At 47.6% G+C, this 27175-nt stretch overlaps 1 protein-coding gene and 1 pseudogene across 3 annotated transcripts; both read left to right on the top strand.

Moving 5' to 3' along the window:
- The first annotated feature begins 316 nt into the window (after window positions 1–316).
- Sesn2 (sestrin 2) lies at window positions 317–24716 on the top strand. 3 transcript variants are annotated; one of them, XM_074080838.1, is made up of 11 exons: window positions 426–558; window positions 1830–1982; window positions 7971–8036; window positions 10486–10683; window positions 11047–11229; window positions 11340–11552; window positions 12511–12661; window positions 13181–13299; window positions 13615–13805; window positions 17643–17787; window positions 18395–24716. In XM_074080838.1, exons 2-11 carry the CDS (start codon window positions 1938–1940, stop codon window positions 18479–18481), a joined length of 1398 nt encoding a protein of 465 aa, XP_073936939.1. In that variant the 5' UTR covers window positions 426–558; window positions 1830–1937; the 3' UTR covers window positions 18482–24716. The 3 variants fall into 3 exon arrangements, with proteins under 3 accessions (XP_020034243.1, XP_073936939.1, XP_073936940.1); XM_020178654.2 differs by lacking the exon at window positions 1830–1982 and having other exon boundaries at window positions 317–558; XM_074080839.1 differs by lacking the exons at window positions 426–558; window positions 1830–1982 and adding an exon at window positions 829–1110.
- Window positions 14982–15095, top strand: LOC141425193 (U6 spliceosomal RNA; annotated as a pseudogene).
- Window positions 24717–27175: the final 2459 nt, after the last annotated feature.

The raw sequence follows: 27175 nt of genomic DNA, 5'->3' as shown, positions 1-27175 counted from the left end.
GAGGTGTCGCCCCCGCCTCCCCGGGAAACAGGCATCTGATTGGCTGAGCTGCGGGGCTTTTGTGTCCCCGCCCTCCCCTGGGGACCGCAGCGGGCTGAGCTGAGCTGCTGGTGTCAGAGCCCGGTGAGCGCTGGCAGTTCCGCGGCGGGGATGCTAAGGAGCGCTGGGTCCGCGAGCAGCGCTGGCCACTGCGGACTTCCGAAGCGCTCCGGGCCGTGAAAACCCCTGCGCCGCGGCCAACCCCAGGCCTCCGAGGCCATTCACTGATCGAGAAGCCAGAGTGGGAGAGGAGTCCAGCGCAGCGGCGGCCGTTCTCCGGATCCGGGGCGTTCTGGAACCCCGAGAGACACCCCGGAATTCTCGAACCTCCCCAGCGCCCCCCAGCCTCGGCTTCCTGCGTGCGCCGGTCCGAGACCCCCTCCGGTGCACGAGTCGACAGCGAGCCGCGGCTGGATCCTGGCGCACACCATGATCGTTGCGGACTCCGAGTGCCGCGCCGAGCTCAAGGGCTACCTGCCGTTCGCCCGGGGCGGCGTCGGCGGCTCGGGGACCGGAGAGGTAAGCAGGAGCCGAGCGACGTCACTCTTCCCCGAGCCGCGTTCCGAGCCTCAGGCTGTCCCGAGCTAAGTCCGTGCGCCCCCGGGGCTTGGGGAGGGGGAGTGAAGCGCAGGGGGAGTGGAGCGTGTAAGCCTGGACTTGGGTTGCATCAACTGGCAGCCTCGGGCCTCTGTTCTCCTCCGGTTGCCCTCTCCCTCTCTCTCTCTCTCTCTCTCTCTCTCTCTCTCTCTCTCTCTCTCTCTCTCTCTCCCCCCACTCCCCCTCCCTCACCTCCCCCCCAGGCTGCGGAGCCTTCCCTGACTCCCTCGGACTCCTGGCCAATGAGAGGGACGCCTTCTCCAGGCTCGCCTGGGTTTGGGCTCTGGTGGAGGGAGCGTCTTCAAGTCCAGGCAAATCCCGGCCAGAGCGGCCCGACCACTCCTCCTCCCCGCCCCCTTCCGCAGATTCCCTTCCTCTTGGCGGGGGCAGGCGAGCAGGGGACTCTTTCTAGGATGCGTCCCCGTTCCGATCCCTCAGCGCGGGGAATGAGGCACCTGGGACAGGCCAACGAAGGTCGATCCCCTTCCCTTGCCCCCACCTGCACCCCCTGATATAGAAGGAGGCGCGGGTACTCTGGGAGGTTTGGTTGGCAGCGCGGTACGCGGCAGCAGATAAAGCCAAAGCTGGGGCGAGGGGGAGGGGGTGAAATGGGCGACCCTGGCCTTGGCTCGGAAAGACCAGTGCTAGTTATGCTGCTCCTACTAACTATGGTCTGGGGCCCTCCAAGTTTGTTTCACAGGGATTGCCTTCTCGCTCCCGCAGAGCCTGGAGGTGGAGGGACCTTGCCAGGGTCCTACTTGCAAGGAATAGGGCTGGACTTAAATAAATCAGCCCCACACACCCCCCTCACAGGAGCAGTAATGAATATATTATTTATTAAGCACCTACTAGATGCCAGCGTTCGGGTTTTGTCTGAGTCTTTCAAACTAAACCAGCAAATACAAATTGTGCCCATTTTACAGGACGAGAAAATTGAGGCCTGAGAGGGATTTAGGGAGAGGCTTCTTCACTAACCCCAGCGAGTACCTCCTTCTTTGACCTGGGTGTTTCTAGGGTTTTGGAAAATGCTTGGCACTACAGGGAGTTTTGCTTGTTTCTTTAGTGTCGAAGCCTGGAGGGGCAGAGTTGGAAATTGGTGGAGTGCTAGACCTTAAGTGTGTGACCTGGGGAAAATCTCTGCTCTTGTCTGAGCGATATGGTTCTACCTTCGGTGGTGGATGATTTGTTTGCAGGGTTTTCTGTTTGTTACCCTTCTCGGCCATGATTGAAGAGCCTTAAGTGGAGAAGTGACCCCTCATTCTGCCTCTTCTCAGCTGAGTGGCTTTGTTTCTTTATGAAAAATGGAAATAATGTTATTACGGAGAGCACCTGGGTACCAAGAGTGGGTGAGTGCTGGTTTCCTGTCTCAGCCCTCCACTTGCTTGCTGTGTTATCTTGGCCGATCACATCTCTGATTGCAGTTTCTTCCCATGGAGAGCTGATGGTATCTCCAAGGGACTGTTGGGAGAATTATCTCAGAATACAAGCAAAGCCCTGAAGCTCAGTGCCTGCAACATAGTTACTACAAGGAATATGGCAATTGCATCCAAAATTCTAGCTAGCTACTGACACACAGTCATGGCACACATTTCCCTTCCCCTAGAGTGCTTCTCAGGGGCTTCCTGAACCAACCTCCTGCATGAGGTGAGAAAACCCTAAGTGCTCAGGCCTTAGGTGCTTCAGGTTGTCTGGGATTGTCCTTTAGGGAGAGGAAGTGGCATTAGAGGAAGTCACTTTTCACTTTTCATTTTCTTTCTTCTCTTTTTTTTTGGGGGGGGAGGTGGTACTGGGGTTTGACTTGGCCTAACTGTCACTAGGCAAGCGCTCTACCCCTTGAGCCACACCCCAGCCCCTTCATTTTCTTTTTCTTTCTTTTTTTTGTGGTACTGGCACTTGAACTCCAGGCCTACACTTTGAGCCACTCCACCAGCTCTTTTTTGTGATGGGTTTTTTCCAGATAGGAGCTCTCAAACTATTTGCCTGTGCTGGCTTCAAACTGAGTAGGGAGGATTACAGGCATGAGCCACAGGTGCCCACCTCTTTTTGATGGTACTGAATTTGAACTCAGGGTCTGTGTCATGTGAGCCATGGAAGGGATGGGCCAAATGTGCAGTCCTCTGGGTTCCCCATCCATTCAGGGGTTAAGGTCTTCAGATACACCTATTTCCAGAAAGTTCTGAGGGCCTCACTCTTGTACTGGTAGTATGTTTTCAAAGCTGAATTCTAGAATAACTTCTAGAATCACATCACTTCCTCAGGGAAGCTTTTCCTTCTCCACAGATATATCCCTTTGCATACCTCTTCTGTCCCTCCTTCTTCATGGGAACTTTTGGCTCAATTATGTGAAACACCTATGCCTTTCACATACATGAATTAGGCTTTCTTGTCTCCCTTATTGGACTCAGGTACCCTGCAGCTCCATCCCCAGCATTGTTCTTTGCATCTAATAAGTGCTTGCAAATTATCTGCCCCTCGGTGGCTTAGCTGGCCCTTGTGAACTCTTTGGGCCTTGAAAGCAGATCTGAGCTGGCATGGCTGGCAGAGGGTCATTCTGCGCTTCACTGACCTGTCTATAAAGGATAAGGCCTGTTTTTCTCAGCGTGGTGGTAAGATCAGACATGGAAATCACTGAACCTGGTTCCCAGCTCCTGATGGGGAAAGCAGGGTATAGCACCACTCATCCAAGGCTGGACAGATGTCAGGCCTGTGCTGTCTTCCTCTCAGGTGTAAACCCAGGCACATATCTGAGTTCAGCTGACTGGGGGTGGGGTGGCAGTGTGTGCCCCTTCCCAGCTGTCAGAGTGACTTAGCAGGTGTCTATAGCTGAATCCAACAGCCGGCAGGCTTTGCGTGCTGAGAACAAAGGCTCCTCTACGGGGCTGGTGCAGGCGGTGGATGGATCCCTGGGAAGTCAGACTGAGCTGAGTTCAAATCCCTAAGCCTAGAGCACCTTCCAGAGCTGTTATAGTAGAATGGAAAGGCCCCTAGGTCCCTGGCATTCCTGGGTTCAAACCGCTACACTTGTTAGTTGGTGTTTAACTTCTACACCCTTAATCTTTCCTTGTGTGTAAAACAGAGTCTCCATAACCCCCAAACTGTTGAAGATTCCATGAAGTCTCTCAAGAGTACTTGAGCTAATCCAAAAGTAATGTCTAGTGAGGACTTAAATTGGGAGGCCATTAGCCTATTCTTGCAGTTGTCTAAAGACCTCCTGTTGAGTGCCTTCTGAGGGCTGTCTGACTTCTTTGTTCCTGCTGCCCCATGTGATCTTCTCAGTTGGAATTTCAGGAACAGCTACTGTTGGATCTCCCTCTGCTCCACAGTAGTTAGCTGTGTTACTTGGACAAGTGACTTCCCCCTTTGGTTCTCCCATTTTTCATATGTAAAGTACAGGTGGAATCATGCCTTTATAAAATGTAGTGAACCTGTACTCTTTTTCTTGTTCTTTTTTTTGGCGGCACTGGGGCTTGAACTCAGGGCCTCATGCTTGCTAGGCAGGCGCTCTGCTTAAGCTACTCCACCAGCCAAACCTGTTCTTTTGAATGAGTAGCCCCAGTCCACTTTTGTTCTATTAGGAGTATTCCTTTCCTAATAAACTTTTATCACTTTCACTCCAAAAAAAAAAAAAAGTAGCCCCCAGCCATGTGTGGCTGTTTAAATTTATAGTTGGGGCTGGGAGGTGCCTCAAGCGGTAAAGCACCTGCTGCCTAGTGAGCAGGAAACCCTGAGTTCAAACGCCAGTACTGCCAAATAAATAAACAAATTTATAGTCTGTGGTGGATTGTACCTGCAATCTCAGCTACTCCAAAGGCTGAGGCAGGAGGATTGGGACATCAAAATCTCTTTTCAAAAATAAATTTAAGGGCTAGTGGAGTGGCTCAAGCAGTAGAGCACCTGTCTAGCAAGCATGAGGCCCTGAGCACCACACACACACAAAAAAAAATTAAACAAACAAAACCCAAAAATAAATAAATATTCAGATAAATTCAATAAAGTGAAAAACTCAGGTTCTTTTTTCAAGATAGGGTCTCATGGACTATTTCCCCTGGCTGACCTTGAACTACAATCCTCTTGATCTCTGCCTCCTGAGTAGCTAGGATTATAGGTGTGAGCCACCGGCACCTGCTTTTCCTTGTATTTTTAAAAAAGCTTCTCCAAGGGATTCTAATGCACTGCTTGTTTGGAACCACAATGAGGTTAATGACAGGGGACTTTTATTAAATGATTGTCCTGATGGAGGTGCTGGGGTAAGCTGGGTGGCATTATCTCATTAAATCATCATGACCCAGTGAAAGTAGGTACTAGTCCCATTAATTGGCGAGGAAACTGAGGCTCAGATAGCTAACAGATAGCAGATAGTTGAGCTGTCCTTTGACTCTAGGCAGTTTGTGTCAAAAGCCACAACCCACCCCCCACCCCTGGCTTTTTTTGGTGATGCTAGAGATGGAACCCAGGGCCTTGAGAGTGCTACGTAAGTGCTCTACCACTGAGCTCCAGCCCCCAACGCCTCTCCATTTTTTTTTTTTTTTTTTTTTTTGCAGTACTGGGGCTTGAATTCAGGGCCTACACTTTGAACCAGTCTACCAGCCCTTTTTTGTGATGGATTTTTTTCGAGATAGGGTCTTGTGAACTATTTGCCTGAGCTGGCTTCAAGCCACAATCCTCCTGATCTCTGCCTCCTGAGTAGCTAGGATTACAGGCGTGAGCCACTGGTACCCAGCTAGGCCTCTTTTTTAACTGTGTTCTACGTTACTGTTTATTACTAGTTATTAGGGTTTGATCTCAGGGCCTTCCACATGCTCATCAAGTGTTCTACCACTTGAGCCACAAATAATTATCATTGTCATCGTCATCATCATTATTGCTGGAAAACGTTGATGGGTCCAGACCCAGCACTTGAAAACCTTTGACAGCTCCTGGGTCAGATTTTGGGGTACGATGATTTCCAAAGTTATTCCCTGTGTTGTCCCCCCCAGCACCTCTGGAGGGTCCTCCTTGGCCCCTACCTCAACTCTGTCCTTCCTGCTGTGGTTTTGTTTTTATGGTGCTACTGGGGTTTGAACTCAACTAGTGTTCTACCACTTGAGCCACACCCACAGCCCTTAATTTTTCATCTTCATGTTTTAATAATAATATTACATATTGCAATTCACAGTCCCCCACCCTTTATTTGGAGACCAGGATTTGCTATGTAGCCTGGGCTGGCCTTGAACTCTATCTTCCTGCTTGGATTATTGACCTGCTGGCCTGAGCCACCACACGTGCCCTCCTGCGGTTTTCTATCTGCTTTCAGGTTCCCTGAAGGGGGGCCCATTCTGTGGAGTCAGCAGTCCTTATCTCCCCGGAGGGCTGTTGGGCTTTGTCTCTCTCTTGGGTGAGGGAGGAGGCGAGCTGCAAAGGAAAAGGAGTGCTCAGATCAAGATGTTACTTCTACACTGGCCATGGACCAGCCTGGCTTGGTTCTTCCCAGAAGTATGAACTGAAAGGAGCCTTTGCAGTCAGTCAGCCTGGTACCCTTCTTTGATCAGGAGTAAGGCCCAGACAATCTAGGTAACTTTCCTAAAGCCACACAAGTTAGTGGCAGAACTGGTACCTATACCTGTGACTTCCAGGTCCCATAGTTCTTTCCTTTGTAATCTACCAGACCCTCAAAGGTCTGTCTCTCTCAGGCAACTTTGACCACCTGGAATAAGAAAGTTTAATTATAGTTTTTTTAGTTCCTGGACATCTGGGGCACTAAGTCTGGATCATATGGGGTTTTTTTTTTTTTTGGTGGTGCTGGGATTTGAACTCAGGGCCTCTTGTTTGTTAGGCAGGTGCTCTACCACTTGAGCCACTCTGCCAGCCCCTAAATCTGGTTCTTAATGGTGAAGGGAGGATTGGGGGACTGTGCCCACTCCAGTGAAGGTGTGACTCTGAGTTGGGTAAATTTATTCCAAGGCTAGTGTAGAAAGTCTCTCTCTTTTTGTTTTTGGTGGAACATGTGTTTGAACTCAGGGCTTCATACTTACAAAGCAGGCACTCTACTGCTTGAGCCACACCTCCAGTCCATTTTGCTGTGGTGAACTATTTTCCCAGGATGGCCTCAAACTGTGATCCTCCCTATCTCAGCCTCCCAAATAGCTAGAATTATAGGCATGAGCCACCAGCCCGGTGAGCCTGCTTCTCAATTAACAAAATAAATGAGTAAATAAAACTCCCTTCCTGAACCCCATCTCTAGGACTGGGAGAAGCAGGTTTAGTGAGTACTCAGTTCTGGTGGTTGCTAAAGAGGCTCAGGTAGATTGTTGTCAGAATAGCTGCTGCCACTGGCCTCACACCTACTCCATTCCCTCCATGCCTCCCTGCTTCCTCCATTTTCACTCACAGAGCACAGTAAATGACCTGGCCCTGCCCTCCAAAATGAGATCTGGGAGTAGATCGACTGAAAACAGACATTAGAGGACACGGGTTTTAGAAGCAAAATCCCTGGGAATTGTGGGGTCATGGATGAGGGTCATAAGTGTTCCCAGACCCTGAAGGACTGTAGAGTTAGTTCTGCAAAAGGAGGGAGCATTGGGAGGGTAGTGGTTTGGAAGGCGCTGGTGCTGAGGGGGGCTGAACCAGTGTGGGAATGTGAACCAGTTGATCAGATTTACCCATTTACCCTTCAGAAAGGTAATCTGGCTGGACTGGACCTCAAGTGGTAAAGTGCTTGCCTGGCAAGCACACAGAGACCCTAAGTTCAAACCCCAGTACCCCCATCCCCATCACCCAAAAAGAAGTTAATCTGGCTAGTGGGTAGAGGATTTATATAAGAGGGCAGGAGACATATGCAGAGGGAGGGAGAGAAGCAATCATTTGATGGCTGAGGGGAGAGCTCAGTGGTAGAGTGCCTGCCTAGCATGCTGGATGTGAGGCCTGGGTTCAGCTCCAGCCCTGCAAAAGACAGTAATTCAAGAGGGACTGAAGCCACTCCACAGCCATATGGGGTACTTAGTTACTGGCCTTGGGATACTGGCGGAGGTGGGATTCCCTTCAGGTTCTCCGGGGCTGCTCAGAAGATGGCCTCTGTATATTTCCTTTCTCTGTGTCCCTTCCACCCAGCAATACTGGGGCTCCTGGGGCCCTGCCCAGTTCTTGTACAGCTCAGCCTGGAATGAGCCCTTCTGGTTACCCATGTGCCCCTCACCACACAGGTGTAAATCTTTCCCCTGGCTCCTCCAGGCAGGGAGCACCAGAAAGAAGCTTTTAGAAGCTCTGTGTAGCCCCCAGGGTTAAAGGAGGAGACTGGAGAGAACCTTGTTCTCTTCTTCCAACCCTCTGACAGCTAACCTCCCTGTGTTTCCTCCTAGGAGCACAGGGAGAGCCGGGCTCGGAGAGGCCCCCGAGGGCCCAGCGCCTTCATCCCTGTGCAAGAGGTAAGCTGGGAAGGGGTTGGGAATCTTTGGTCCTTGGGAAGAAAGGACCTGGACATTGGTGGGCCAGGGTCTTTTTCTATCCCTTAATTTGCAGCTTTGAAAAAAATCTTTCCTATTCCCGATTCATTTAATCCACAAAAACAGCTCTTGAAACAGGCACTATCAACCTTGTTTTCCTGGGAGGAAATGGGCTCAGAGAGATAAAGTGATAATTGTAGTCAAACTCTTGATTCCCAAGTCAATGCTTGTTTTTTCTTAGTAAGATAGAACTCTACCTGCATATCAGTGGCTGACGCCTGTGATCTTAGCTACTTGGGAGGCTGAGATTGAGAGGTCACAGTTTGAGGCCAGCCTGAACAAATAGTTTGAGAGGTCTCATCTCAAAAATAACCATAACAAAATGGACTGGAGGAGTGGCTCAAGCAGTAAAGCACCTGCTTTTCAAACGCAGAGCTGAATTCAAACAACAACAAAAAAGCTTCCAATAAAAAAAATAAAGAAAAAGAAGAAAGAAAGAACTCCCTCTGTGTCTTTTCATTCTTGACAATTTATAAGGTGCATATATTGTAAAAAAAAAAATTGGCTTTACATTATTTTAAATTTTCCAGTGTTGTCGAAAATTCTGTATTTCAGCTGTGCACTGGTGGCTCACACCTGTAATCCTAGCTACTCAGGAGGCAGAGATCAGGAGGACAGCTGTTCAAAGCCAGGCCCAGGCAATTAATTCCTCAAGACCCTATCTTGAAAATACCTAACACAAAAAAGGGCTGGTGGAGTGGCTCAAGGTGTAGGCCCTGAGTTCAAACCCCACTACCGCAAAAAAAAAAGAAAACTCTAATTCAACCCGTGTTCCTAACAAAGATCACAACTGTTGACCATTTGCCACTGTTTTCTGTATTTTTCTCATACAGATAATTATTTTCAGTACAAAACTAAAGTTATAGTTTACAGCTCGTTTTCGTGTTTGTTTTTCACTTAATATAACAGAGACCTCTCTTGTCTTCAGAGTCAGTTCAATTCATTTTTATTTATTTACTTATTTTTTGCTGTGCTGGGGATGGAACTCAGGGCTTCATGCAGCCTAGGTGAGGGGTCTACCACTGAGCTACATTCCTGACCCCCACTCACTTATTTTACAGATGTCTATTGAATCATGAATTTGTGTCAGGCACTGTTCTAAGAACTTGGGAGAATGCATAAGACAGACAAAAATCTTTGACATCATGGAGATACATTCAAGTGTGTATGGGTGATGGGGTACCTTCAAAATATACATACAAAAATAAATAATGCACACGCAGACAAATTTTAAAATTGCTCATTTTTCTTTGGCCTTCAATGAATAGGGCTGATCTTTTCATTCCCTGTCTTGCTCTTCTACATCTGTTTGGTTGAGACATAATTGTTTCATCATTTTTTTTGGTCATACTGGAGTTTGAACTCAAGGCGTCACACTTGCTAGGCAGGTGCTCTACCACTTGAGCCACTCTGCCATCCCATTCTCCAACATGTGTAGGCAACTTGTAAACAGTTGTAAACAGTATTAACAACTTATAAGCAAACATCAGGAAATTTGTACTGTTTTGCTCCTGCTCCCCTTGGTTGTGTGCATTTGCCATATTGGAATAGAAGCCCCTTGAAGGCAGAAGAAACTACATTTTCTTTCTTTTTTTTTTTTTTTTTGCTTTGCTTTGTTTATTTTGTTTTTGAGACAGGATCTCACTATGTAGCCCAGGCTAGCCTGGAACTCAAGATCCTCTTGCGGTTCTTTTTTGCGGTTCTGGGGCTTGAACTCAGGGCCTACACCTTGAGCCATTCCACCAGCGCTTTTTTGTGATGGGTTTTTTCAAGATAAGGTCTCTCAAACTGTTGTCCCGGGTAAGCTTCGAACAGCAATCCTCCTTATCTCTGCCTCCTGAGTTGCCACCGGCACCCAGCCTCCTCTTGCTGGTTTTACAGACATGTGCCACTGTTAAGCATGCAGTCTATCACTGAGCTACAACCTCACCCCTACCCTAGAAACTGTGCTTTCAATCTCTGTTCCTGAAAACTCAGGAACAGAGTTCCTATGGCCCAACGGGTTGGGGGTGTAGCTCAGTGGTACAGTGCTTACCTAGCATGTATGAAGCCCTGGGTTCGATTCCCAGTGCTGTCAAAAAAAAAGACAAAAAATAAAAATGGAGTAAATAGAATTCCAGTTTCATATTTTGTGAGGATAAAATGAATTCATGCATGCAAAGTGCTTGGCATGTAGAAAGCACTAGAGCAGAGGCCACATGTAAGGTAGCCAGCAGGTACTTAATCAGAGGTAATGTTTCTTCTCCACCCTGTTTTGTACGTGGTGGTGGGCTGCAGTCTCCTGCTATCATAAACCCATTGCAAACAATGTGTCAGCCTGTGGCGGGGAGGGCAGGAGGGAACCCATGCCTTCCTCCTCTTTGCTTGGCAGGTCCTTCGGGAAGGGGCTGAGAGCCTCGAGCACCACCTGGGGTTGGAGGCGCTGATGTCCTCAGGGCGGGTAGACAACCTCGCAGTGGTGATGGGCCTGCACCCTGACTACCTTAGCAGCTTTTGGCGCCTTCACTACCTGCTGCTGCACACGGATGGGCCCCTGGCCAGCTCCTGGCGCCACTACATTGCCATCATGGTGAGCCTGTCTGGGCCTGGTGTTTGCGGGGGTGGCCACATGGGGGTCTGTCCCCTGATCTTTTTGCTGAGGGCCTCCTGAGTTGACTTCATAGATGAAAAGCAAAGATGTGGCTTTACTTGACTGGCCGTAGTATTTTAGGTTTTGAAGAGAGGCATCTTTAGTGCCTACTTTGCAGACTGGGAAACTGAAGTATGGGAGGGGGAGGGTGACATGCAGCCTGCTGGAGTGCTGTTAGGAGAACCTAGGTTTTCTACTTCTTAGGCAACAATAAGCCCTATGATATCTCCCTCACAACGGGACACACTCTGACTTGGGCACAGAAGGAAGAGGGTGACCCATACTGCTCATCCTCTTCCACAGGCAGCTGCCCGCCACCAGTGTTCTTACCTGGTGGGCTCCCACATGGCTGAGTTTCTGCAGACTGGTGGTGACCCCGAGTGGCTTCTGGGCCTCCACCGGGCCCCTGAGAAGCTGCGCAAACTCAGTGAAATCAACAAGTTGCTTGCGCATCGGCCATGGCTCATCACCAAGGAACACATCCAGGTGCAGTGGGCAGAGGGCTGGTTCCCCAAGGGAGCCCAGGGCACGGGCTGGGGCATGGTGGACAGGCCAGGAACAGGCATTGAACAGATTGGGCTGTCCCTCCTCTCCAGGCCTTGTTGAAGACAGGCGAGCACAGCTGGTCCCTGGCAGAACTCATCCAAGCCCTGGTCCTGCTCACCCACTGCCACTCACTGGCCTCCTTCGTGTTTGGCTGTGGCATCCTTCCTGAAGGGGACCCAGAGGGCAGCCCTGCCCCTCAAGCACCATCACCCCCTAGTGAGCAAGGCAGCCCTCCCAGTGGGGACCCATTGAGCAGCTCTGGGGTAAGTCTCTTCCTGGGTCTTGGTTGGGGAGGAAGCTGGGAAAGTCTCTGATCCTGGGGTGGAAGCTATGACTTCCCTATCTCCTCAAACCAAGAGGCCACAGAGAAGTTATCAGACTTTATTGTTCAGATTCGTCATGTATTAAATGGTGACAAAGACCCCTACTCACAGTGGGTGCTGAGCAGTAAGTGCAATACCATGTGACATGATCACAGGATGTGCTCACACACGTGTGAGGCATGTAGCCTCACAGGATCAAAGTCTGAGTTTTTAGCAACTTTAAAAATACAGAGTTTGGACTGGGGATGTAGTTGATTGGTACAGTGCTTGCTTAGTGTGGGTGAGGTCCTGCATCTGATCCCTGGCACTGAAAGGGGGGAAATATTCAGATATTTTATAAATTTTTTTTGTTTTGCAGTACTAGGGCTTGAACTTAGGGCCTACACCTTGAGCCATTCCACCAGCCCTTTTTTGTGATGGATATGTTCGAGATAGGGTCTCAAGATTCTCCTAATCTCTGCCTCCTGAGTTGCTAGGATTACAGGTGTGAGCCACTGGTGCCCAGCTTATAAATTACCTTTGAGGGAAAGCAATGCCTAGGGAAGACATTTGTCTCTTCTTGCCTTCAAAAGTTTCCCGCTGCCTAGCAAGCATGAGGCCCTGAATTCAAACCCCAGTGCTGCTTAAAAAAAAGGCTGTCAGTGTCAGAGTGGTTCAAGTGGTAGAGCACCAGCCCTCAGGCTTGAGGCTCTGGGTTCAAACCCCAGTACTGCCCTTTTTTTAAAAGATTAAAAATTAAAAGCTTCCCTTTGGGAATGCCCAGGACAGTAGCTGGATCACAGGCTGCCCTAGTCCTGTGTGGTCATTCCAGAAGGCCTGGTATGAGGGAAGGGTGAGTAGAGACTTCCAGAGGTCGAGGGAGGAGGAACAGATGGTGACTACTAGGTCCCTCCTGCAGGGCTTTGAGGCTGCCCGTGATGTGGAGGCTCTGATGGAACGCATGAGGCAGCTGCAGGAAAGCCTGTTGCGGGATGAGGGAGCGTCCCAGGAGGAGATGGAAAGCCGTTTTGAGCTGGAGAAGTCAGAGAGTCTACTTGTGACCCCGTCAGGTACAGGAACACAGGCGTCCTGGTCCTAGGGACAGCCCTCTTACATCACTTCTGCACACCTGTGCACCACGCCTCCTGTGCTCCAGAAGCAGCCACCCCTCAATCTTCCTTCCAAGACGTTCTAAAAATAGGCCTTGGATTCAGGGTTGGCTTGAATCCTGGTCTGTTAGCCTTTCTGGTTGGGTGACCACTGACAAGCCACTTCCGGTCTCAGGGCTTCTGGATTGGTGTGGGGTAAATGAAGCAGAGTTTGGCACAGAACCTGTCCCAGCTTGAGCCATTTCATAGAACTGCCTCCATTCCTGTCACCAGCAGCCTTGTCTCCTAGGTTCATAGACCTGATTCACCTCCTCCTCAGGCCTGGCTCCCGGTGAAGTGCTGCTCCCACATACCATGGCCAGGGCCTCTGCCTGGCCCGCTACTCCGCCTCCCTGTCCCCCTTGAGTGATTAGTCAAGATCCTGTCCCATGTGCTTCATACCTCAGACTCACTGTGATCCCTTTCTCACATGGTCTTCAGCTGATATCCTGGAGCCCTCACCACACCCAGACATGCTGTGCTTTGTGGAAGACCCCACTTTCGGATATGAGGACTTCACCCGCCGAGGGACTCAGGCACCCCCCACCTTCCGCGCCCAGGTAGGGCTCTCCCCAGTGGTCTTGGCCAGGAAGGGGGAGAGTGTTATGGAGTTAAGTACCATCTCCCCTCAGGATCCCATGTGCGGGCCTAGTAATCCTAAAGGGACCCATCTGTGCCCTAAGCTCAGGAAGTCCTGCTCACAGGGAGAAGGGGACCTGGCTTCTCAGGCCCAGAGCCAGCAGTATGTTCCATTTGTGGGGTAGGGCGGGAGGGTACAGAGAGCTAAGGTGTGTTCTAGAGGTCCAGAGGGTGGACTTTCTGGCCAACCTTGAGCTCCAAAGTCTCACGTGCTGACCTCTTCTCACGTCCCTGAGGATTATACCTGGGAAGAACATGGCTACTCGCTGATCCAGCGGCTCTACCCTGAAGGGGGACAGCTGCTCGATGAGAAGTTCCAGGCGGCCTACAGCCTCACCTACAATACCATGGCCATGCACAGTGGCGTGGACACATCTGTGCTCCGCAGAGCCATCTGGAATTATATCCACTGCGTTTTTGGCATCAGGTGAGTACACAGCCCCGTGTTCAGGGCACATGTACACCACAAGTCTTCACTCTAAGCTCACTGTTACTTCTTTTTGTTTTTTCTTTACCTTTCTTCTTTCCTGTACTATTTTTGTTTTGTTTTGTTTTGCTTTTGGTTGACCAGGGTTTGGACTTAGGGCTTTACGTTTGCAAAGCAGGCACCTTACCACCTGAGCCACATCTCCAGTCCATTTTGCTCTGGTTATTTGGAGATGGGGGACTCGCAAGTTGTTTGCCCTGACTGGCCTCGTAACACGATCCTTCCAATCTCAGTCTCCCAAATAGCTAGGATTACAGGTGTGAGTCACAGTGCACAACTCCTGAACTTTTCTTTTTTACAGTACTAGGGTTTGAAGTCAGGGGCTATACCTTGAAACACTCTGCCAGCCCTTTTTTGTGATGGGGTTTTTCAAGGTAGGGTCTCACAAACTATCTGCCTGGGCTAGCTTCGAACCTCTATCCTCCTGATCTCTGCCTCCTGAGTAGCTAGGATTACAGGCATGGGTCACTGGTACCCAGTCTGAACTATTTTTTAAAGCAAATTTATTTCTTTCCTGGTTTTAAAAGCTAATAGGAAGGCTGGACATAGAGCTCAGTGTAGAGTGCATGTCTAACATGTACAAGGCCCTAGGTTCAATGCTCAATACCACCAAAAAAAGATAAACAAGCCTGGCAAGCATGAGGCCCTGAGTTCAAACCCCAGTACCACCAAAAAAAAGAAAAAAAAAAAAGGAAACGCTAATAGAAGCACACTCATTGTTTGAACCTTGTAAATGAAACTCATTAATCTTACCACCAGAGATAACTATGGCTGTGTGTGTGTTTACATACATCTGTCTATATCTATAGGTAAATATGTACACATACATAATATACATATATGTATATACTATATACATATATTTCTATATATAGTTATATTTCTGTTCCAGGGACTGGAATGGGCTGAAGTGGTAGAGCACCTGCCTATCAAATAGTAACTGAGGCTGTCCCCAATTTCACTATTGTAGCCCAGGTTAGTCTTGAACTTGCCTCAGTCTAATAAGTGCTGGAATTACTACTGTAGTTTCACCATGCCTGGTTTTCATAGAACTTCAATTAATGACAGATCCATTCATCCATTCAGGGAGATATTATGTAGCTATTAAAAATTGCAGTGCTCGCTTCGGCAGCACATATACTTAAAAAAAAAATTGAAATGATACAGAGAAAATTAACATGGCCCCTGCGCAAGGATGACACACAAATTCATGAAATGTTCCATATGAAAAAAAAAATTGCAAGCTGGGTGCTGGTGGCTCATGTCTATAATCCTAGCTACTTGGGAGACTGAGATCAGGAGGATCGAACTTTGAGGCCAGCCCAGGTAAATAGTTTTCAAGACTCTATTTCGAAAATACCTAACACAAAAAAGGGCTGGTGGAGTGGTTCAAGTGGTAGAACACCTGCCTAGCAAGCATGAGGCCCTGAGTTCAAACCCCAGTACTGCCAAAAAATAAAAAATTGCAACAGGAAGTTTACAAGTCTATTTATATTACTGTGGGAAAATGGAAAATGTTCAAAATGCATTGAGAGAAAAGAAATCTTTTTTTTTTTTTTTCAGTACTGGGGTTTGAACTCAGAGGGCCTCACGCTGGCTAGGCTTGAGCCACTCCACCAGCCCTGTTTAGAGTTTTTCACTCTTAACAAACACCATGTATACTGACTAGTCATATGCGTAAGTTCTTGTAGATAAAACCTAAAAGTGAAATTACTTGTCAAGGATATACATAAAGTACTTATTTTTTATTTATAAAATTCTTACCCTGATAACATTTTGGAAAATGTATAGAATTAAGGAAAAAAGCAGATTTCTTAAAATTCTTCTCCGGTGTAATGACATCCACATCCTGTTTTTCTCCACTACTTTTCTTATGTAGCTGAAATTATAATGATCATTTTATTAGGAAAAAAAACTATGTTGGAAGTGTATAAAGAGAAAAAGAGTTTGATTTTTGGAAAATTTAGAGGGGATAAATCTAAGATACATTGTAAATATCACAGTGTGTCCCCTGTAGATTTTTTATTTACTTATTTATTTCTTTGGCAGTACTGGGGTTTGGACTCAGGGCTTCACACTTATTAGGCAAGTGCTCTACCACCTGAGCCATTCCACCAGCCCAATATTTTTATGTGTGTGAATGGGATGGGATTTGAACGCAGGACTTCATGCTTGCAAAACAGGTGCTCTAGTACTTGAACCACACTTCCAGTTGTACAACTATTACATGCTAATAAAAAAATGGAAAAGAATATTTAGAAAACATAGATAACAAAAAGAATATAAAAATGATGAGTCCACTTGCTCTTATTATTGCCAGTTATTTCCTTCCTGTCTTTTTCTGTGCACAAATAACCAAAGCATAAATTAATTTACACAAACAAGAGTTGCCACCATTTTCCTACCTACTTATTTTACTCATTTACTTAAACAGTATGTTTTAGTGAACATGTAACTTTTTCTCATTTAGCAATTTATACCAAGTATCAAAAAGTTGTCCTAAATTTTTTAAAAAGGTACATACTCCTTATAGAAAATCAATATTTCTATATTAGGTATGAATTACTGCACTGAATAGACTGTGCTGTACTTAATTGGCCATCTTTTTTTTTTTTTTTGCAATACTGGGGTTTAAACTCAGGGCCTACACCTTGAGCCACTCCACCAGCCCTTTTTTGTCATGGGTTTTTTTCGAGATAGGGCCTAGGCTGATTTCAAACCGCAGTTCTCCTGATCTCTGTTCCTAAGAGGATTACAGGCATGAGCCACCAGTGCCCAGCTGGCCATCTCTTTTTTTCTTGATGCTATTGGGGTTTGAATTCAGGGCCTGTGCTCATGTTTGCTAGATCGGTACTCTACCACTATCACTTGAGTTATGCCCCCAGTCCTTAATTGATCACCTTTTTGCTAGAGTGCAAGTTTCCTACCCTGGGATGGCAAGGTGGCATCTGCGAATACAGCACAAACCAGTTCCTGCCCATCCCTCAAGTTTAGGCTTCTTCATTCTCCAGTGTGGTCCTTGCTTTCCCATTTCTTTTTTTTTTTTTTTGGTAGTGCTGGGGTTTGAACCCGGAGCCTTCACCTTGAGCCACTCCACCAGCCCTTTTTTGTGATGGGTTTTTTTCAAGATAGGGTCTCATGAACGATTTGCCCAGGCTGGCTTTGAACAGCAATCCTCCTGATCTCTGCCTCTAGCTTATTGGACTGGGGAATAGGAAAAGTGGCTTCTAGACTTTTCACCAACTTCCTTTTTGACTTTCAGCAAATTAACTGCCTTCTTTAGGCCTTAGTTTGCCCATCTGTACCAGTTCCTTTTTGCGATTACCTACTTCCTTCTCCAACATGACCTCCTCCTACAGTTAAGACTATAGGATAGTGAATATGGTCTTTGAGCCAGGCAGAGCTAGGTGTGAAATCCATTCTCTTCTGTCAGATCTAAGGCAAGTGATTTCTCTTAATTTCAGTTTCGTCATCTGTAAAATGAAGTTGATGGACACTGTATATTAGTAGTATATGGTTTTGAAGATTTCATGAGAACATGTATATACTTGGTACTCCATGCAGCATCCTGATGTCTGCATTTCTTGGAGGGATCTCCTGTGAGTCTGGTGGCCTAGGATATACTATAGTAAACTGCTTTTGTAAGAGGAAGCATGCTCCTTGTTGCTCCCTACCTTCTGACTTTTCTTGCCACTCTTTGTTCTTCTTCTGTAGGGTAGGGTGGAGAAGACAGGCTATTTCTGAGGGTGAATAATGCTGTTGGGGTCTTTCCATCAGATATGATGACTACAATTATGGGGAGGTGAACCAGCTCCTGGAGCGGAACCTCAAGGTCTATATCAAGACAGTGGCCTGCTACCCGGAGAAGACCACCCGAAGAATGTACAACCTCTTCTGGAGGCATTTCCGCCACTCAGAGAAGGTACCATGGGGGAGGAACCAGATGGAAGTAGATGGGCCCAGCCAGGGGCAGAGGCAGGGGACAGAAGCCAATGAGGGATCCAGCTTTACTCTGTCCTGCCAATTGGGACACCTGGGTCTGTTGTGCTGGGTTCAAGTCCTATTCCACTGTGTGATTTCAGACTCCATTTACTCCCCCGAAAAATGGGAGGATGGGTGCCCACTTTACAGTGGCTTCAGTGGCAGCCTGGCGGACCTAGGTTCAAATCATGACACTCACTCAGTAGTTGTGTGACTTAGTTGGGGCAAGTAGCTTTGCCTGGCCACACTTTTCCTCATTACAGTGGATTTCAAGGTTGTTAGGAAGACAAAATGAGAAATGGACGTAAACCCCTGATCCTGGAAAGGTACTTAGATTTAGTTCTTATTCTGTTTAGCCTAGTGGGATACAAAGATTAGTAACGATAGGGAAGAATGTGCTGGAAATTCTTCAGTAGTCATTGCACTAAACTGCTCATTGCCTTAGCATGAATCAGGGCATCTTGTGGGAAAGAGAAGGGAGAGGGTCAGAGAAGTGCACTCTGGGAGGGCTCTGGATCGCTTGTCATCAATCCCTGGTCTGTGCCCAGGTCCACGTGAACTTGCTGCTCCTGGAGGCCCGCATGCAAGCCGCCCTGCTCTATGCCCTTCGCGCCATCACTCGCTACATGACCTGACTCCCTCCTGCACAGGATCCACACCCAGAGCAGCTGGCCCTGAGGGGACCATCCTCCTCGCAGGGACTTCTCACCTGGAGACAGACCCAGGACCCTTCCTCTCTCATGCCCGTCTGCCCCATACTGGGGATGGGCATATGTGTGATGTGCAGCCCCCCGGCCACACTCTCCTTTTAAATCTCACTGGAATGGACAGGTTCATTGCACTGACTGTGGGATCTCAGCTCTGCCCCTGGGAGCTGGAAGAAGACTAGGATATCCTGAGGGGCTGTGTCCTTCCTCCTTCCCCTGTCCCCAGAAGCAGAGGACATAGGAAGGGAAATGGGCTGAACCCAGGCTTACATGCCAGCAGGCTGAGCCCCTCATACCCCAAGTGCTATGGCCCCTGTGGGAGAAGGGCCTAACACTCCAGGCAGCTTTGCCTTTCCTCTCCCCTCATTCTCACATTTCATTACCTCCTACCTGCCATTCACCCATCAATGTGAAAGTCAGGGCCACAGCTGGTCTGTGTGCCCAGTTCTCCCAAAGCCTGTTCTATTGGGCCACCTAAAGGACCTCTGTTCCTGGGTTGCCCGATTCTTTCCTCAGTTCTTTTATTTCCTTTGCCCTCATACCCCTTTCTCTCATGCCCAGTGGTGTAAGGCCCCAGGAGAGGGGCCAAGTATATCCAGAGAGCAGACTATCTCTAGAGAGTTGGAGTGTCCATCAGTCTTCTAATGAGGAAGGAGTATTCGGGGATAAATTCTCTGTATTTGGGTCATTTATAGGTGAGGTCAAACCTTCAGGGCCTCATCCTTGGAGCCAAAGTTGATGCCTGGAAGGAGGAGAGGGAGATTCTGTTCAATGCTTGCCAAAAAGTTGAGCCTTTCTAGGTGTCTGATATAGCGCCAAGGCCCACCCAGAAAGATACCAGGGTTCTTGTTGAGGCCCTGCCACTGGTTGGGTAGCCATGGCAGATTGCCACACCTCTTTGACGGCCACAGTTGCAGACTGAGGGGTTCAGTTAAGTTTCCCAAGGTCCAGTGCTTTGCTCTGGGATCTCAGGCCAAACTGCCAACAGTAAACTGGTTTTCTTACAAGATCTTGCAGGCCCCTGGGGACCCTCACTTCTAGGCAGCCTCTCATGGCTGCCTTCCAAATACACCCCTTCTTATACCACAACCCCATCCCAGGCCCGGCTGTCTCCTTTCCTGTATTTTAGATGGATTGCTTGGAGGCAGAAGCAGCCAAGGACTGACCCCAGGCACTTTCTGTAGCAAACAACTGTGAATTCTGACTTCTTGCCCTTCTGGCAGTAGGTACCTCCTCTTGGGCCAGTTCAGAGGTACCTGAGAAAGGCAAGGACACAATGCTGCTGCTTCTGACTTTCCTCCCTGGGGTGGGGCAAGAGAGGAGCCCGGCCAGTGTACCACATTTCATACCCGTGCAGGCACGGGGAAGCAGTTAGTACCCCCTCATGTCCGAAAGCCCTCCCTGCACAGATGGTGGGCTTGAGGGAAAGGGGCCCCGGCATGGGGGTCTGAGTTCTGGAGTACTCTGTAAATGTCCCCTGGGTAGGTGGGAAGGGGATCTAGTGTTAAAACACAGAAATCTTCGGCCTTGCTACCAGATGGTGAGAAATAAAAGCTCACCGAGGTTTTGTTTTGTAACCTTGTAATGGACTGTCTTTCCCTTTCCTGAAGGTCAGGGTTCGCCTCGTAGCACGAGCTAGAAGCTGTGATTGCCTCCTGGGCATGACCTGATAGCCCCTGTCCTGCCGGGTACTTGTGCCCAGTGATTCAAAGGTTGGGAATTTTTGGCATTGAAAGACTACTTCTGTCCCTTGAGTGTTCGATTCTACCACCCATCAGTGCCTAGTCTGGCACTGTGGAACACTAATAGCCTTGTTTTTCTCACTAAGCCTGGCCCTGAGGTGGGTGCCCTGAGACCTTTCTCTGAAGCTGCAGCAATCCTGCAAAAGAATTGAGACCGAGGTGAGATGACTGCTGAGGCCACATAGCTGGTTACTGCTATAGCCAGAATCCCAGTGCAGTCTGCTTGACTGAGGCCTTGGCCCTCTGCCTTAGTGTATATTCCACTACTGAACTTCTCTTACGACAGAGGGAGGCTGTCCCTGTGGCCCTGTGTCCCACCCCACCACATCGTGACTGTCTACTGCTCATTCCTTCCTGACCAGCACCAACAAGACAGGACCAGGCATAAGGAGTTACGTGCACCCCAGAGTTGCGCCTGTGTCATTTATAGCTGTGTGACCTTGGTCAAACTTTCTGGGCACCAGGAACTAGTGAGCTCATCAGGAAAACCACATGGTGACTAAGAGCTAAGACCTCTCCGGCTTCCTTCCCATTTGCTCTGCCATCATAAACTAAAAAGTGGGTCACCTACCAGAAACCTCCCATGATTGACTCCATGTTTCCTTTCCCCTTGAGGTACCACTCCTTTTTCTGTGGTGGTACTGAGGTTTGAACTCAAGGTCTCACACTTGCTAGGCAAGTGCTCTACCACTTGAGCCCTCCACCAGCCCAGTACTGCTCCATTTTTTGTGGTAGTCTTGTACACTTGCTTTTCTGTCTAGTTATTTTGAGAAGGTGTGAGAGAAAGTTGAGATCTGGACCACGAAACTTGGATTCTGGCCCAGACTTAGCCAATCATTATCCTTGGGGGCACTGGTTAATTTCACTGTGCCTCAAGTTTCCTCAGTCATAATATAAATATAAATGCCGGTAGCATGTACAGAAAGACTATTGGTATTGTCAATAGAGTCTTCAAATACTCTCTTGGTTTTTGGCATGCTAGGCAAGTGTTCTACCACAAGTGAGAATCTAGGGCCAACTTAGAGTTAGATCCAGGATCAAATTCCAGCTTCAACATTGAATGTCTAACCTGTGCAAGTTACTTGGATTTTCTTACCCTCAATTTCCTTATCAGTGGAATGGAATTAATACCTAGGGTGATAGGAGGCCTTCGAGGATGCATGAAAACCACCTTGCTCAATTCAGAGACTTGGCACCTGGCAGTAGTAAGCTATTCAGTATTCAGAAATGTGCCCAAGTGCATCTTAGGTAGAACAGTCTTATTCTAGAGTTCTTTGAATTTCATTACTTTTTTTTTTTTTTGGCAGCAATGGAGTTTGAACTCAGAGCCTCATGCTTACAAGGCAGGTGCTCTTTCTGCTTGAGCCACTCCACCAGCCCTTTTTTGTGATGGGTTTTTCCAGATCGGGTCTCAGGAACTATTTGCTGGGGTTGGCTTTGAACCCCGATCCTCCTGATCTCTGCCTCCTGAGTAGCTAGGGTTACAGGCATGAGTCACTGGCATCTGGCTGAATTTCACTACTTTTGCCCCCTGCCTGTGCTCTCAATGTGCATTTTTTTAAAAATCATGTCCAATTTGCACACAAAATTGAAAAACTCTTGGCTCCAGATAGTATCTAATGAACTTAAATTTCTGCAGCTGGCAATCCAGGACCTGGACAGATCTACCTTGGTTGGAATTTGCAGAAGGTAGCTAGTGGCTGGATTTTTTTGTTTGTTTGGCTTTTGAAGCCATACTTTGTTGGAAGCCTTCTGAGAGTAAGTAGAAAGAGGAGCCTGTTAGGTTTCAATCATCCACCAGCTAACCTGGTGCTGGGGGCTCACGCCTGTAATCCTAGCTACTCAGGAGGATCAAGGTTCAAAGTCAGCCCAGCGAAATAGTTTGTGAGACCTATCTTGAAAATACCTAACATAAAAAAGGACTGGTGGAGTGGCTCAAGTGGTAGAGCACCTGCCTAGCAAGCCAGAGGCCCTGAGTTCAAACTCTAATAACAACATTTACTAGAGCCGTCTGGCAGATAGAGAAGTGGATCACAAGCTAAGACCAGTGGTTGGAGGCTGAGCTGGGAAATCTGCATTTGTAACAGCTTCCCTGGTGTTTTTTCATTTAGCACCTAATCTGTAATGTGCCCTGGACATATAGCGATGAGGGAGAGAGGTTTCTCTCTTTCTAGAAATTTTACCTTCAGGTAAAATTGGAGCAGACATTTAGATTAGCACCTAATTGCATTACAACTGTGATCCTAAGCACGAAGGAGAATCAGATGCTCCAAGGGCATTTACAACTTTCCAGCAGAGCCCTCTCTTCCGAGGAAATAGGTTAGACTCTTGCAGAAGTTACACCACACTTGAGAAGAGTGGTTTCCCACGCACTGAAGTGCCACCTTGGAGCCTGAGGTCTCTGTGAAACAGTTAGAAAATGCTCATCTCCTTTTCCTCTAGTGGATGTTTTGGTGCCAGCCACTCCCCTGAAAGGGTTTTAGCTGAGTCCCTCTCTGAGAACTGCCCTGGCTTGAAGGAAGCAACTTCAAGATTGAAGTTGCAGAAAGATTGAGTTCGAGGCCAGCCTGGGTTACATAACAAGACCCTATCTCAAAAAAAAGTTGCTAGTAACAGCCTCCAGATAGAGGATTCTGGTGAGGATTGAATCAGATCGTGCAATGTATTTAGTGAGGCACTGCACATAGGAGGGCTAAACAAATCTTAATTATCTTATCCACTCCTTTTTCTAATAAATACTATCTATTTTGCAATAAACAAAATCTTTAAAGAGTCCCTATTGCCCAGAGTATAAAGTTCAAAATACTATTTTTTCTTTCTTTTTGTGGCGTTGGGGGTGGAACTCAAGGTCTCTTCCATGCTAGACAAGCCTCTGCCACTGAACTACATCTCCAGGCCGAAGTCCAAAATTCCTGACGTCTCCTGCAAAGTCCTACCAGATCTGCCCAGGCCTTTCTCCAGCCTCAGCCTTCCTTACAGGCTCTCTGCTCCCTCTACCCCTGCAAGCCTGCCTTCCTGTTCAAGACTCCTCTCCCACGGGGCTTCCTCTGCCAGAAATCTTTGCCCCACACTTCTCTCCCCTCCCATCCTTGGCTGATCCTTTCTTATCTTTCAGCCTGGGGTAGGTTGTACTCCCTCATAGCTCCTAGGGCTTTTGATTTCTCTAGGGCTTATCAAGTATTTGCGTATGTTCATCTTTTCCCCCATGGACTTCATGGTCCACGGGGACCAGGACTGTGTCTTTCTCATTCAGGCTGTACTACCAACATATGGCAGAGTCTGGGACACAGTAAGCGCTCAATGTTGGCATGAATAAAGAAAAGGTTGGGTTTTGGGTTTTGTTTTTTTGAGGCAGGATATTGCTTTGTAGTCTAGGCTGACCTTGCATAAGCTTCCTGCTTCAGCTTCCCAAGTACTGAGGCTATAGATATATGTCACCAGGTCCAGTTTTATTAGTTCCATTTCACAGATGGGTCGAATTGAACCTCAATTTAAGAGTCCCTCATACCAAAAGGTTTCTTTGGCACCATCACCACCCCGAGGATATACACCTTCCTTCTTCAGCCTTTACAAAATACATCTCTTTTTCTTTGCAGTACTGGGGATTGAACTCAGGGCCTTGCTCATAGTAGGAAGGCGCTATACCACAGAGCTAACTCCCAGTCCACCAAAGCTTTTTTTTCTGTCTAAATTGATAATTATCTCTGTGACTCCTTCATTTCCCCATCAGATTGCTAACCTTTGGCAGGAATTTTTGTCTGGTGCTTTTATTCATGAAGTAGGGGCTGGTAAGTAATGTGGAGAAGCTGGGCATGAGGCACACGCCTGTAATCACAGTACTCAGAAGGCTGCGGCAGGAGAATCAAGACTTTGAAGCCACCCTAGGCTACACAGTGATATCTTGTCTCAAACAACAAGCCTGGCACCATGGCTTACCCCTGTAATCCTAGCTACTTGGCAGGCTGAGATCTGGAGAATCTCAGTTCAAGGCCAGAGTGGGCAAATAGTTCGTGAGACCCCCCCCCCACTTCCAAAATAACCAGAGCAAAGAGGACAGGAGGTATGTACCTCAAGCAGTAAAACGCCTGCTTTGCAAACACAAAGCCCTGGTTCAAACTCCAAAACAACAAGAACAAATAGGTGTGGAGTATATGTTTGTATCCACCAGAATGCCTGGTCTAATTCTACGCCAGCTGGCTGGGCCCGGTTGGCAGCACCTCCCCAGGCCGTGGACTCAGTTCTGCCCCAGCTGCCTCTCCAGACCTGGTCATCTGCTTCAAGACCAGTTCTCAGACACTCAGCATCTGTCTAGTGTCAGGGAAAGAGCCTGGACTTTGGAACCAGACAGATGAGGCTCAAATCTGTGTGTGAATCCATCTGGAACAAGGTGGAGTATAAATAAACAGAAGCAAGTACCTGTATGACCTTTAGTAACTTATTTTAATTTCCTCATCTCTAAAATGGGAATGTTACTGTCTACATAAAAAATTGGTTATGTAAGGATCACATGAGGAATTGCTTACCAAGTGCCTGTTTAATTTTTTAGCTCCTCCCTTCAACAGAAGACATGGATTTGCTCCTGTGTCATTTTCTTTTCTTTTTTTCTTTTTGCAGTGCTGGGGATGGGACCCAGGGCCTTGAGCATGCTAGGCGAACCCTCTACCACTGAGCTACATTCCATCCCTCCATGTCATTTTCTTAGACTTCATCTTTTTAGGCTCAGTTTCTTCTTTTCTAAAAAGGAGTAGAAGGTAGAGGCAGGAGGCTCACAAGTACCAGGCCAGCCTGGGCTACATAGCAAGACACCTCTCTACCCCTCTACCCTTGTCTCAAAAATAATAGGGCTGGGAGCATGGCTCAAGTGGTAAAGTACCTGCTTAGCATGTGTGAAGATTTGGGTTCAATCCCCAGTACCAGAAAATAATAACAATAACAATAATAATAATAGTAGTAGTAAGTGATAGGGTTAGGGGGTGTAGCTTAGTGGTTGTGCATTTGAAAAGCATGTGTGAACAGGCGCTGGTGGCTCACACCTGTAATCCTAGCTACTCAGGAGGTAGAAATCAAGAGGATCAAGGTTCACAGCAAATAGTTCGAGAGACCTTATGAATGGGATAAAAACAGCACCTGGTTTATCTGATTGGTGCCCATTCAATTAAATCCACGATTTTCATCCAGAGTTAATTTTCTTCTACAGAGCACATGACAGTATGGAGACATTTGTGGTTGTCACAACTGGGGATGCCACTGGCATTTAATAGGTGAAAGCTAGGAGGATGTGCTTAATATCCTACAATGCACAGGCAGACCCCTAGAACAAAGTATTATCCAGTTCAAACAGCCCATGGACCCAAGGTGAGAATCAAATTCAGTATGCTCACAGTGTGTTCAGCACAACGCCTGCTATGAATCAGCTGCTTTGTAAATGAAAAACGGACTTCGGGGGTGAAGGTTTCCAGGAACAGGGGATATGAGTTTCATGGATCCCAACTGCAAGGTCCTTTCCCCAAACCTCTAGCCATAAGGCTGTTACAGAGTAAGTGAGGAGGTTCACACAGAAGAAGTGGTTTTTTTTTCACTACAAGTGCCTTGGAAACCAAAGGGTGAGCAATCTGTTCACAGCAGACCTGCAGCCTTGCACTTTGAACTCCTCGGGAAGTGGGGGTTGGGAAGCCTCACACTTTCCCCATCAGGCAGCATCTCCCCTGGCCAGTTCCAGCTGTTGTCTGGGTCAGTGCAGAGACCTTTGGGCCGCCCCAGATCCAGGATTTACAGCCCCTGGGCTCCTACCAGTTTCCAGGAATGCTCATAAGATACATTCCAGGTCAGTAAGGATTAAGTGTGGCCCCCAGGAAAACTGTGTCATGTGATCTGATGACACAACCAAGATGAACTGGAGAGGGGCAGATCATAGTCCAGGGCAAAGTGCACTAAAGCGGAAACTGATTCGATTTCAGAATCAAGAATTTAGCAACATTCATTACTTCCCCAACTGTGTGCTATGAGGCAAGGCCTATTATCACCCCTATTTCATAAAAGAATAAACTGAGCTGGGAATGTAGCTCAATGGTAAAGTTTATTTGTTTGATTGCTTGTTTGTTTTTGGTGGGACTGGTATTTGAACTCAGGTCTTCATGCTTGCAAAGCTAGTGCTCTACCGCTTGACCCACACCTCCAGTCCATTTTTGCTCAGGTTATTTTGAAGATGGGGTCTCTCAAACTATTTGACTGAGCTGGCATCTAACTGTGATCTTGCTGATCTCAGCCTGCCAGGTAGCTAGGATTATAGGCTTGAGCCAATGGCACCCAGCTCAGTGGTAGAATTTTTGTATTAGCATATGCCAGGCCCTGGATGAGATCCTTAATACTACAAAAATAAATTTTAAAAAATACATAAACAAACAAACCAAGGATTAAAGAAGTGAGGACTTTGGCCAATGTCATATGACTAAGTGGCAGAGGATCACTGTGACAAACTTTTGGGGAAACAGAAGGATGAGTAAGACCAGGCGCCAGAGGCTCACACCTATAATCCTAGCTACTCAGGAGGCAGAGATCAGAAAATCACAGTTTGAAGCCAGCCCAGGCAAATAGTTTGAGAGACCCTATCTTGAAAAAACCCATCACAAAAAAGGGCTGGTGGAGTGGTTCAAGGTGCAGGCAGGCCTGAGTTCAAACCCCAGTACAGAAAGAGAGAGAGAGAGAAAGATGAATAAGATGGAGGAGCAGGTATGGTTTTTGATGTGTAGAAAGTAGATAGCAAGACACCATTTACAGACTGAGGTCTGGTAAAGTTGTACCACTGGGTTTGGACCCAGGATATATCTTTGCAGGTGCAGGAACAGAATTTCTGAGGTTGGAGGTATGACTCAAGTGGTAG

The sequence above is a fragment of the Castor canadensis genome, chromosome 7 (genome assembly GCF_047511655.1).
Source record: "Castor canadensis chromosome 7, mCasCan1.hap1v2, whole genome shotgun sequence".
Lineage (NCBI taxonomy): Eukaryota > Metazoa > Chordata > Mammalia > Rodentia > Castoridae > Castor > Castor canadensis.
Note: the sequence above shows the minus strand (reverse complement) of the source record. Positions and strands in the feature narration are given on the sequence as shown.